Below are 12256 nucleotides of genomic sequence, written 5' to 3'. Positions count from 1 at the left end.
ATGATGCTGCCACCCCCGTGCTTCACTGTTGGGATGGTGTTCTTCGGCTTACAAGCCTCCCCCTTTTTCCTCCAAACATAACGATGGTCATTATGGCCAAACAGTTCTATTTTTATTTCATCAGACCAGAGGACATTTCTGCAAAAAGTATGATCTTTGTCCCCATGTGCAGTTGCAAACTGTAGTCTGGCTTTTTTATGGTGGTTTTGGAGCAGTGGCTTCTTCCTTGCTGAGCGGCCTTTCAGGTTATGTCGATATAGGACTCGTTTTACTGTGGATATAGATACTTTTGTACCTGTTTCCTCCAGCATCTTCACAAGGTCCTTTGCTGTTGTTCTGGGATTGATTTGCACTTTTCTCAACAAAGTACGTTCATCTCTAAGAGACAGAACGCGTCTCCTTCCTGAGCGGTACGACGTCTGCGTGGTCCCATGGTGTTTATACTTGCGTACTATTGTTTGTACAGATCAACGTGGTACCTTCAGGCATTTGGAAATTGCTCCCAAGTATGAACCAGACTTGTGGAGGTCTACAATTTTTTTCCCGAGGGCTTGGATGATTTTTTTGATTTTCCCATGATGTCAAGCAAAGAGGCACTGAGTTTGAAGGTGGGCCTAGAAATACATCCACAGGTACACCTCCAATTGACTCAAATTATGTCAATTAGCCTATCAGAAGCTTCTAAAGCTTCTGGAATTTTCCAAGCTGTTTAAAGGCACCAGTCAACTTAGTGTATACTTCTGACCCACTGGAATTGTGATACAGTGAATTCTAAGTGAAATAATCTGTCTGTATACAATAGTTGGAAAAATTACTTGTGTCATGCACAAAGTAGATGTCCTAACCAACTTGCCAAAACTATAGTTTGTTAACAAGAAATTTGTGGAGTGGTTGAAAAACGAGTTTTAATGACTCCAACCTAAGTGTATATAAACTTACGACTTCACCTGTATATAAACTCAGCAAAAAAAAGAAATGTCCTCTCATTGTCAACTGCGTTTATTTTCAGCAAACGTAACGTGTAAATATTTGTATGAACGTAACAAGATTCAACAGACATAAACTGAACAAGTTCCACAGACATGTGACTAACAGAAATTGAATAATGTTTCCCTAAACAAAGGGGGGGGGGGGGGGGTTCAAAACAGTCAGTATCTGTTGTGGCCACCAGCTGCATTAAGTACTGCAGTGCATCTCCTCCTCTTGGACTGCACCAGATTTGCCAGTTCTTGCTGTGAGATGTTACCCCACTCTTCCACCAAGGCACCTGCAAGTTCCCGGACATTTCTGGGGAGAATGGCCCTAGCCCTCACCCTCTGATCCAACAGGTCCCAGATGTGCTCAATGGGATTGAGATCCGGGCTCTTCGCTGGCCATGGCAGAACACTGACATTCCTGTTTTGCAGGAAATCACAAACAGAACGAGCAGTATGGCTGGTGGCATTGTCATGCTGGAGGGTCATGTCAGGATGAGCCTGCAGGAAGGGTACCACATCAGGGAGGAGGATATCTTCCCTGTAACGCACAGCGTTGAGATTGCCTGCAATGACAACAAGCTCAGTCCGATGATGCTGTGACACACTGCCCCAGACCATGACGGACCCTCCAAATCGATCCCGCTTCAGAGTACAGGCCTTGGTGTAACGCTCATTCCTTCGAGGATAAACGCGAATCCGACCATCACCCCTGGTGAGACAAAACCGCGACTTGTCAGTGAAGAGCACTTTTTGCCAGTCCTGTCTGGTCTAGCGCCGCTGGGTTTGTGCCCATAGGCGACGTTGTTGCCGGTAATGTCTGGTGAGGACCTGAAAACAATACTCATTTACATAAGTATTCAGACCCTTTACTCAGTACTTTGTTGAAGCACCTTTGGCAGCGATTTACAGCCTTGAGTCTTCTTGGGTGACACTTCAAGCTTGGCACACCGGTATTTGGGGAGTTTCTCCCATTCTTCTCTGCAGATCCTCTCAAGCTCTTTCAGGTTGGATGGGGAGTGTCGCTCCAGACGTGATGCTTAGCATTCAGGCCAAAGAGTTCAACCTTGGTTTCATCAGACCAGAGAATCTTGTTTCTCATGGTCTGAGAGTCCTTCAGGTGCCTTTTGACCAACTCCAAGTGGGCTGTCATATGCCTTTTATTGAGGATTGGCTTCCGTCTGGCCACTCTACCATAAAGGCCTGATTGGTGAATTGCTGCAGAGATGGTTGTCCTTCTGGAAGGTTCTCCCATCTCCACAGGCACTCTGGAGCTCTGTCAGAGTGACCATCGGGTTCTTGGTCACCTCCCTGACCAAGGCCCTTCTCCCCCGATTGCTCAGTTTGGCCCGGCGGCCAGCTCTAGGAAGAGTCTTGGTGGTTCCCAACTTCTCCATGTAAGAATGATGGAGGCCACTGTGTTCTTGGGAACCTTCAATGCTGCATACATTTTTTGGTACCCTTCCCCAGATCTGTGCCTCGACACAATCCTGTCTTGGAGCTCTACGGACAACTCCTTCGACCTCATGGCTTGGTTTTTGCTTTGACATGCACTGTCACCTGTGGGACCTTTATATAGACAGGTGTGTTCCTTTCCAACTCCTGTCCAATCAATTGAATTTACCACAGGTGGACTCCAATCAAGTTGTAGAAACATCAAGGATGATCGATGGAAACAGGATGCACCTGAGCTAAATTTCTAGTATCAAATAAAAATGTATTTGTCACATGCGCCGAATGCAACAGGTAGACCTTACAGTGAAATGCTTACAAGCCCTTAACCAACCAAAGCAGTTTTAAGAAAATACCTAAAAAAAAAGTAAGATGATAACAAATAATTAAAGAGCAGTAGTAAATAACAATAGTGGGGCTATATACAGGGGGTACCGGTATAGAGTCTATGTGCGGGGGCACCGGTGTCGAGGTAGTATGTACATGTAGGTAGAGTTATTAAAGTGACTATGCATAGATAATAGCAAAGGGTCTAAATGCTTATTTTTTATAAATCTGCAAAAATGTCTAAAAATCTGTTTTCGCTTTGTCATTATGGGGTATTGTGTGTAGATTGATGATGATTTTGTATTTATTTAATCCATTTTAGAATAAGTCTGTAACGTAACAAAATGTGTTAAAAGTCCAGGGGTCTGAATACTTCGAGTGCAGTACAGTATGTCATATACTGCCCCCATGTGGTAGTGGATGGTACTAAAACAGGTGGATAAAAACAAACATTTAGGACAAGATTAAAAGACCAATAACTTGATTAATTTAAATTACTTTTATTTATTAAGTTTACAAATAAAGTAACAAATATATTTTATTGGAGCGCAAAGCGCAGTTTTATTTGAAGCTTGGCCAGCCTCTACTTAATGCAGAACAGTTAAACGCTGCCAATGATTCCTAACAGGTTCCGTTTGGTTTTCCAATTTATTATTTTAAAACATTTTTGTACAATGTTAAACAGCATGAGGAAAAACCATTGAATTAAGTCACTAGATGTTTCTTGAGACATAAAATTGCAAAAAAACAAACAAATTCTGATAAGTAGTACAAAACAAAATACTTTAAATCAACTTGAATTGTTTTGTTTTTGTGAGGGTGGCTGTGTACACGTTTTGAGTTGTTTTGTGGTAATAACTTTCCAGTATAACAAGCTGTGATGAAAAGGTAACATGCCAGATGTCATCTAGAGAAACTAGAATGCTCTTTATGGAACCACTTCTGTGTCAGTCAGACGAACGGTGAATTAAACGACATTCCAACATTTTATGTGCACTTTGCAGGACAAAGGAGGAGTTGTATTGTAACAGTAACAAGGAAAAGAACAGGAGGAGGAGCAGAATCGATCGGTATTCTGAATGATGGTAAAAATTAATATTATTACACTTTGTAAATTCAGTAACTTCCCTCCTCTGTAACTATGTAAACGTAGCTTTGGTCCAGGGCGTGGTTCGGCGACTCTCTCACGACGATGATCGTTGGAGCACAGAGCTGGACCAGAGCTAGTGTAAATGTGTTCATCAGAGGTGTTCAGTTTCACCACTGTAATCTCACCATAACCTGTTCACCATTGTAACCTCACCATAACCTGTTCACTACTGTAACCTCACCATAACCTGTTCACCATTGTAACCTCACCATAACCTGTTCACCATTGTAACCTCACCATAACCTGTTCACCACTGTAACCTCACCATAACCTGTTCACCACTGTAATCACCATAACACCATGTAACTCACCATAACCTGTTCACCATTGTAACCTCACCATAACCTGTTCACCATTGCATGTTATGCATTGCAGCCACTGTATCATACAGTACAACACTTAGTTAAGAGGAAGTAAACATTGTAAATATTGCTCAGTATTCTTTAGAGAGAGCAGATGTCCATGTAGCTAAAGTCATTACTGCATGGTAATGGCACTGAGGCAGTGGCATTGTAAAGGTTTTATTTGTTTTTCAAAAGTATCGATCATCAACAAAATAACTAAGCAAAGTATATTTCTGTCACCTTCACAGCTTCAACCAAACTTGCTAAGTACTGTACTGCTGTACTGAGGGCCTCCAGTAAGTACTGTACTGCTGTACTGAGGGCCTCCAGTAAGTACTGTACTGCTGTACTGAGGGCCTCCGGTAAGTACTGTACTGAGGGCCTCCGGTAAGTACTGTACTGAGGGCCTCCGGTAAGTACTGTACTGAGGGCCTCCGGTAAGTACTGTACTGAGGGCCTCCGGTAAGTACTGTACTGAGGGCCTCCAGTAAGTACTGTACTGAGGGCCTCCAGTAAGTACTGTACTGAGGGCCTCCAGTAAGTACTGTACTGAGGGCCTCCAGTAAGTACTGTACTGAGGGCCTCCAGTAAGTACTGTACTGAGGGCCTCCAGTAAGTACTGTACTGAGGGCCTCCAGTAAGTACTGTACTGAGGGCCTCCAGTAAGTACTGTACTGAGGGCCTCCAGTAAGTACTGTACTGAGGGCCTCCAGTAAGTACTGTACTGAGGGCCTCCAGTAAGTACTGTACTGAGGGCCTCCAGTAAGTACTGTACTGAGGGCCTCCAGTAAGTACTGTACTGAGGGCCTCCAGTAAGTACTGTACTGAGGGCCTCCAGTAAGTACTGTACTGAGGGCCTCCGGTAAGTACTGTACTGATGGCCTCCGGTAAGTACGAAAAGTTCAATCCACAAAACAGGCAAAAGCAACGTTTTACAAAGAACCCCCCCCCCAACTGTTTTTAACGGTTTTAAATGGTTGAGAATCTACCATATCTTTTCAAGTGATTTCCCGTAGCGGACATGTTTACAGTGAGTAGAGACGACTGAAGCGGTAAGCAGAATAGATCTAGCAGTCCTTGTAAGCTAATCAGTAGTTAAGGTGACAAGTGTTTATTAAAAAAAACTTTTCTAAGGTATTCACTTTTAAACATGTTTGACCCCAGGTAATGGTTTTGTACAGTCGCTTTGAGAAGGATACGGGTCTTAATGAACTATTCTGTTGTACACAGATTGGACCAGTTTTACTGTCTACAACACTGTCAGGTAACGAGAAAGAAACAGACACTGTTCATCTATCATTACAACATTGTGTAAGGTTTCCAAAAAGACCAGAAGGACATCAACCAAAAACTAAAACATCCATGTAAAAAAAATCTAATGATGATGGAACCAACCATTTATTTGTTTGCATTGTGAGTGGTGAGACTGTCTGCTACTTTACAGTCAGCTACGAACCTGCACTAAAAGCCACAGGTGGTTTCATTAAAGAGACTGGGGCAGCATTTAAGCAGATGATGAAATACCTGGGCTTGAACCACCAGCATTGCATTGGTGATGAGGAAGTCACTTGTTGGTCAAACCCAGCAGCACAGTGTACAGTACTACCGCCATGTGTTGGAGATAGAGTCCCCTGACCTCTCCTCCCTCCACTAGCCCTGGCTTCTACCTCAACTCCACTTTCACTTTACACACCTTAAAATGGCATAGGGCCCAGTCACACCTACTACTGTAAAGACCACGTCCCAAACGGCGCCCTATTCTCTATTTAGTGCACTACTTTTGACCAGGGTCCATAGGGCTCTGGTCAAAAGTAGTGCACTATATAGGGAATAGGGCACCATTTGGGGGGGACAGCCTAAGACTGCCCCACTGACAGTAGAGACACATTATGCCTGGTTAGTAACTATACAACAAAACAATCTGGTTTTGAACTCTTTTGAGACATTCATACAAATACCGTTTCTCACTGACTGACTTTCTCTTCTCCATTCCGTCTACCTCTTTCTCCCCTCTCTTTCACCACCAACACGAGGCTCGTGCACCGTGCTGCTTGGTGTCGGACACACACAAGGCTTCGTGGACAGGCCATCAATAAAGATAGTCTGATTGTTGTAGTGGGTCTAATGATAGGCTCAGTGCTAGCTAGAGAGCTCTTGCATACTGAATGAATGGTTCTAGTATCTGAAACGTGTTCCCCGAACACTAGAACAGCTAACGGAACAGTCAAGCATTCCGTTCCTAACAAACGCTTTATTTTAAATGTTAGGTAACCCTGGTTCAGCCTCACTCTGTTCTGTTGTCTGCGTTCATTTATTCGTTTCAAATACAGAGTTGTCCAAGCTTCAACAACTTTTTTTTTTTTAACCATCAGATCCATTCCTACTCTCTGCAGTCTAGGACTAAGTTTGTCTTCCGCCCCCCCAAATCAAATGGATTTAACCCGAATACAAAAAAAAAAAATGGCACAAAGAAAAAAGAAATGAGTTACCCTATCCCACCTTCCCCCGTCTCCCCTTCCCAGTGTACCTTTGACCTTTGTACCCACAGAGCCAGTAAAGCACTTCAACGAAGCGCAAATCAACAGCACTTCTGTTACTCCATCATGTCAAAAAACTGTTAAAAAAATAAGCAAAATAAATAATGGAAGGCACTAGAAACTCCAGCAGAGCTCTCACTGGAGTACTGGGGGGGCGAAAGGAGACGGAAAAGACCAAGGGTGAGTCCTACATTGCACCTTTATCCCTATATAGTGCACTACTTTTGACCAGAGCCCCATGGGCCCTGGTGAAAAGTTGTACACCATGTAGGGGATAGGGTGTTATTTGGGACTCAGCCCCAAGTTACTATTCAAGTACGTTAATTGAGTCCATTTAACATTCACATTTATCTAATATAAAGAAAGTACAAAGAGGAGAAAGGTTAAAGTGTCTTCGATAAGTACTGGATAAGGAAAATAGCTAGCCTTTTACTTTGTATTTTTTCAGCCTAAGTATTACCAATCCACCATAACGTTTCCTCCTACTGTCTTTTTGTTTGTATTTTCTATCTTTTTTTTCTTCTTAAACTCATGTTGTCCAACAACATTTATAATAATCACAGTGTTTCAACATCAAAAACTGATGGGTAAATACAGGTCCATACAGAACACTTGTCTTTTTTTTCTCCTTTTTTTAAATAGAATAATGTACATTTTTGTTTTCAATCACACTATTGAAAAGACTCAGAAGTAGAGAGATCGAGGCCCCTAATGCTGTCAACATCATGATTATAAAAGCTGTTATGTTACTAATAGATCATAGGTTTGAAAGCTTCACAAGCCCTCCTCAGGACAGACAGCGTTTTGTTGCTGGAGATCCAAGGCTTTACTTTTCAACCATCATCCTCCATGCAGCCTACCTCCAGCCCAGCCCACGTCCAGTCCTCTCCCTGCCCCACCGAGACCTCTCCTTCTCTGGGTCCACGCAGGACCAACACCAACCTACCTCACAACCGTGAAAACAATCTCATGTGTGACACAGAGAGCCAACAGGACATACCTCCCTACGTTCGCCCTGCACTCCCTATCAGAGCTAAACCACCCGTGAAAAAGAAGACTATTGAGTTGAGTCTGAGAGAATCTACTTCAGTCCTGTCTGTGTTAGTTCAGGGGGGCTCTCTCATTAGGGATATGTAGATGAGAACCATGGAAACTACCAGCCATGAATGGGGATCTCATCGGCCTCCCAGATACAGCACATTTTAGAATGGAGTAACTATAAGCCTGAAGTTAAGACTGGGATAGATGGGTCTCACACACAGTACTCCACTCCAATCAGGTAAAGAGATGGTTAGCATGGATATGGGAGTTGTAGTTTCTTTAAAGTCCTTATACTAGGAGATGTAGTTTCTTTAAAGGCCCTATACTGGGAGATGTAGTTTCTTTAAAGGCCCTATACTGGGAGATGTAGTTTTTTTTTAAAGGCCCTATGCTGGGAGATGTAGTTTCTTTAAAAGGCCCTATACTGAGAGAGAGTTCCTGGATAGGAGGGTCAACCCTAGCGTAAACCCTTTCATCATGCTACAGAAGAGTCTCCTCAGTTCAATGGGGACAGAGGAAAAACATAAAAACACTAATCAAACATGGAATCATCATAAACCCAAACTCTTAAAAAAAAAAAAAAGACATTGTGAATCTGGTCATGGATTGTGTTGTTTTCCTCATGAAGGTCACTATGTGTTTTCATTATATTTAGGAGGAGGTTTCTATGACTGCATCCCATGGCAACAGGAGGGGTAGAGTATGAACCCCCAGGCTACTGATTCTCCACCTACACACACCAATGTACCTCCTAAATGATATATAGGAATAGCAGTACATGTGGTTCCGGATGTCAACACTGCCTGACCAGCTACATACATGGCACCAGTCCAACACCTCGGCCTCACAAGCTCATTCCTTCACCCCATAACCTTCCTCACATCTCCTCAACATGCTACACAACTCTACCATAATGGACTTCTACTGGAGCTGTATAGTACTGTACGGTCACTTAAAGCTCTGTTCTGGAGGTCAGTTACCAGCAGGAGGAGCTGTATAGTACTGTACGGTCACTTAAAGCTCTGTTCTGGAGATCAGTTACCAGCAGAAGGAGCTGTATAGTACTGTACGGTCACTTAAAGCTCTGTTCTGGAGATCAGTTACCAGCAGAAGGAGCTGTATAGTACTGTACGGTCACTTAAAGCTCTGTTCTGGAGGTCAGTTACCAGCAGGAGGAGCTGTATAGTACTGTACGGTCACTTAAAGCTCTGTTCTGGAGGTCAGTTACCAGCAGGAGGAGCTGTATATTACTGTACGGTCACTTAAAGCTCTGTTCTGGAGGTCAGTTACCAGCAGGAGGAGCTGTATAGTACTGTACGGTCACTTAAAGCTCTGTTCTGGAGGTCAGTTACCAGCAGGGGGAGCTGTATAGTACTGTACGGTCACTTAAAGCTCTGTTCTGGAGGTCAGTTACCAGCAGAAGGAGCTGTATAGTACTGTATGGTCACTTAAAGCTCTGTTCTGGAGGTCAGTTACCAGCAGAAGGAGCTGTATAGTACTGTACGGTCACTTAAAGCTCTGTTCTGGAGGTCAGTTACCAGCAGGAGGAGCTGTATAGTACTGTACGGTCACTTAAAGCTCTGTTCTGGAGGTCATTTAGCAGCAGAAGGAGCTGTATAGTACTGTACGGTCACTTAAAGCTCTGTTCTGGAGATCAGTTACCAGCAGAAGGAGCTGTATAGTACTGTACGGTCACTTAAAGCTCTGTTCTGGAGGTCAGTTACCAGCAGAAGGAGCTGTATAGTACTGTACGGTCACTTAAAGCTCTGTTCTGGAGATCAGTTACCAGCAGAAGGAGCTGTATAGTACTGTACGGTCACTTAAAGCTCTGTTCTGGAGGTCAGTTACCAGCAGAAGGAGCTGTATAGTACTATACGGTCACTTAAAGCTCTGTTCTGGAGGTCAGTTACCAGCAGGAGGAGCTGTATAGTACTGTACGGTCACTTAAAGCTCTGTTCTGGAGGTCATTTAGCAGCAGAAGGAGCTGTATAGTACTGTACGGTCACTTAAAGCTCTGTTCTGGAGGTCAGTTACCAGCAGGAGGAGCTGAACAGGCAGGGGGGCTCAGATAGGTGAGAGGGGAAAGGGGGTTAGCTATGTACTGCAGCCCCCGAACCATAAGTACACCACCACCCCCTTGGTCTGTTACTATCCTCCATCCCTCCTCTCTGAGATCAGTACAAGGCTCTGGTCTCTACTATAGAGTACATGTAAAAGCCAGTCAGTGAAGGAACAAAGCCCATCACCACACACACACATTTTACAATAGTAATTGTCACATTAACCCTCTTTGGCCACTTAACATTGCACTCGTGTCCATTGGTATTCCTTGTCGCGTCTTTCTTCGACCCCCAAGGCCCACAGTTGACCTCGGGGTGGGGGGAGAGCGGGGGAGTGTGTCCCTCTCCTGTCATCCTTCAGGGAAACAGAAGAGGGCAGTGTGGTGCACTATTTCACACAGCAGCTGACTCTTCTCTCTCCTGCTCCTCCTCCTCTTCACAGCCAGCTCATTCACATTCAATACAGTCCCACCAACCATGATGTCGCTTGTAACACACAAGCCCCTCTCCCCCTTGTAACACAGACACCCTTCTTTCCTCATGTCTCTCTCCCTCAGTCTGTCAGTCTCTCAGCCCGGCATGGCTAACATCCCCTCATGGCCACTACGTGGTCCTCAGGTTGGGGCCTCCAGGGTTGCTGACGGATTTCTGCAAAGTGCTGATGTGGTGGAAGCCCTGCAGGGAGCCCTTCCCCCCAGTGGCAGAGGAGGGGTACTGCGAGGAGGAGGCAACCAGGGGCTGAGAGGAGGCTAACACACCGGCCTGACCCTGTCCCGGCCCTGTGGACCCCGTGGATCCCACCCACTGGGCGCTGCTGTAAGGTGCAGTGGAGGAGGGGTAGCATGCCCCGCCCCCGCCGTACTGGGGAAGGGGACACAAGGAGCCCTTGCGGCCTCCCAGAGAGGTAGCGGGGGTGGAAGAGGCGTTGCTGGGGCACAGCTGACTCGGGGCGGAGAACTTACGGCCCTTGTTGGTCGACGGGGTTGCCTGGAGACGGAGAAGAGACACCAGGGTGAGATACTGTATGGCTGCTCTCCACACCACCACTTTACCACCTACATTACATGGCCAGAGCCATCTCACCTACATTACATGGCCAGAGCCATCTCACCTACATTACATGGCCAGAGCCATCTCAGCTACATTACATGACCAGAGCCATCTCAGCTACATTACATGGCCAGAGCCATCTCAGCTACATTACATGACCAGAGCCATCTCAGCTACATTACATGGCCAGAGCCATCTCAGCTACATTACATGGCCAGAGCCATCTCAGCTACATTACATGGCCAGAGCCATCTCAGCTACATTACATGGCCAGAGCCATCTCAGCTACATTACATGGCCAGAGGCATCTCAGCTACATTACATGGCCAGAGGCATCTCAGCTACATTACATGGCCAGAGCCATCTCACCTACATTACATGGCCAGAGCATCTCAGCTACATTACATGGCCAGAGCCATCTCACCTACATTACATGGCCAGAGCCATCTCAGCTACATTACATGGCCAGAGCCATCTCAGCTACATTACATGGCCAGAGCCATCTCAGCTACATTACATGGCCAGAGCCATCTCAGCTACATTACATGGCCAGAGCCATCTCAGCTACATTACATGGCCAGAGCCATCTCAGCTACATTACATGGCCAGAGCCATCTCAGCTACATTACATGGCCAGAGCCATCTCAGCTACATTACATGGCCAGAGCCATCTCAGCTACATTACATGGCCAGAGCCATCTCAGCTACATTACATGGCCAGAGCCATCTCAGCTACATTACATGGCCAGAGCCATCTCAGCTACATTACATGGCCAGAGCCATCTCAGCTACATTACATGGCCAGAGCCATCTCAGCTACATTACATGGCCAGAGCCATCTCAGCTACATTACATGGCCAGAGCTATCTCAGCTACATTACATGGCCAGAGCCATCTCAGCTACATTACATGGCCAGAGCCATCTCAGCTACATTACATGGCCAGAGCTATCTCAGCTACGTGGAGGTTGGACCAGGACCCACATCTACAACCCATGTTCCAGCTTACAAACACCATAACATTCCCGTCACCATAACATTCCCGTCACCATAACATTCCCGTCACCATAACATTCCCGTCACCATAACATTCCCGTCACCATAACATTCCCGTCACCATAACATTCCCGTCACCATAACATTCCCGTCCCCATAACATTCGCGTCACCATAACATTCCCGTCACCATAACATTCCCGTCCCCATAACATTCGCGTCACCATAACATTCCCGTCACCATAACATTCCCGTCACCATAACATTCACTTCCAGTAATCTATATTTCAAATAAGCAACACAATCAAACATGGGACTATATTGGTA

General features: G+C 45.2%; 1 protein-coding gene across 15 annotated transcripts in view; it reads right to left on the bottom strand.

Annotated features, from left to right (window-relative positions):
• Positions 1-3237: 3237 nt before the first annotated feature.
• Positions 3238-12256, bottom strand: part of wnk1b (WNK lysine deficient protein kinase 1b) — a 179230-nt gene continuing 170211 nt past the window's right edge. For 13 of the 15 annotated variants that reach the window (XM_071331851.1, XM_071331841.1, XM_071331849.1 and 10 more), the window contains 2 exons: positions 4221-10872; positions 3238-4174 (listed from right to left, as the gene is read on the bottom strand). In XM_071331851.1, the coding sequence (XP_071187952.1) occupies positions 10489-10872 (384 nt within the window). In that variant the 3' untranslated portion in view covers positions 3238-4174; positions 4221-10488. The remainder of the gene's footprint in view (positions 4175-4220; positions 10873-12256) is intronic. The other 2 variants (XM_071331844.1, XM_071331845.1) reach the window with 2 other exon arrangements.

The sequence above is a fragment of the Salvelinus alpinus genome, chromosome 11 (assembly GCF_045679555.1).
Source record: "Salvelinus alpinus chromosome 11, SLU_Salpinus.1, whole genome shotgun sequence".
Taxonomy (NCBI): domain Eukaryota; kingdom Metazoa; phylum Chordata; class Actinopteri; order Salmoniformes; family Salmonidae; genus Salvelinus; species Salvelinus alpinus.
Note: the sequence above shows the minus strand (reverse complement) of the source record. Positions and strands in the feature narration are given on the sequence as shown.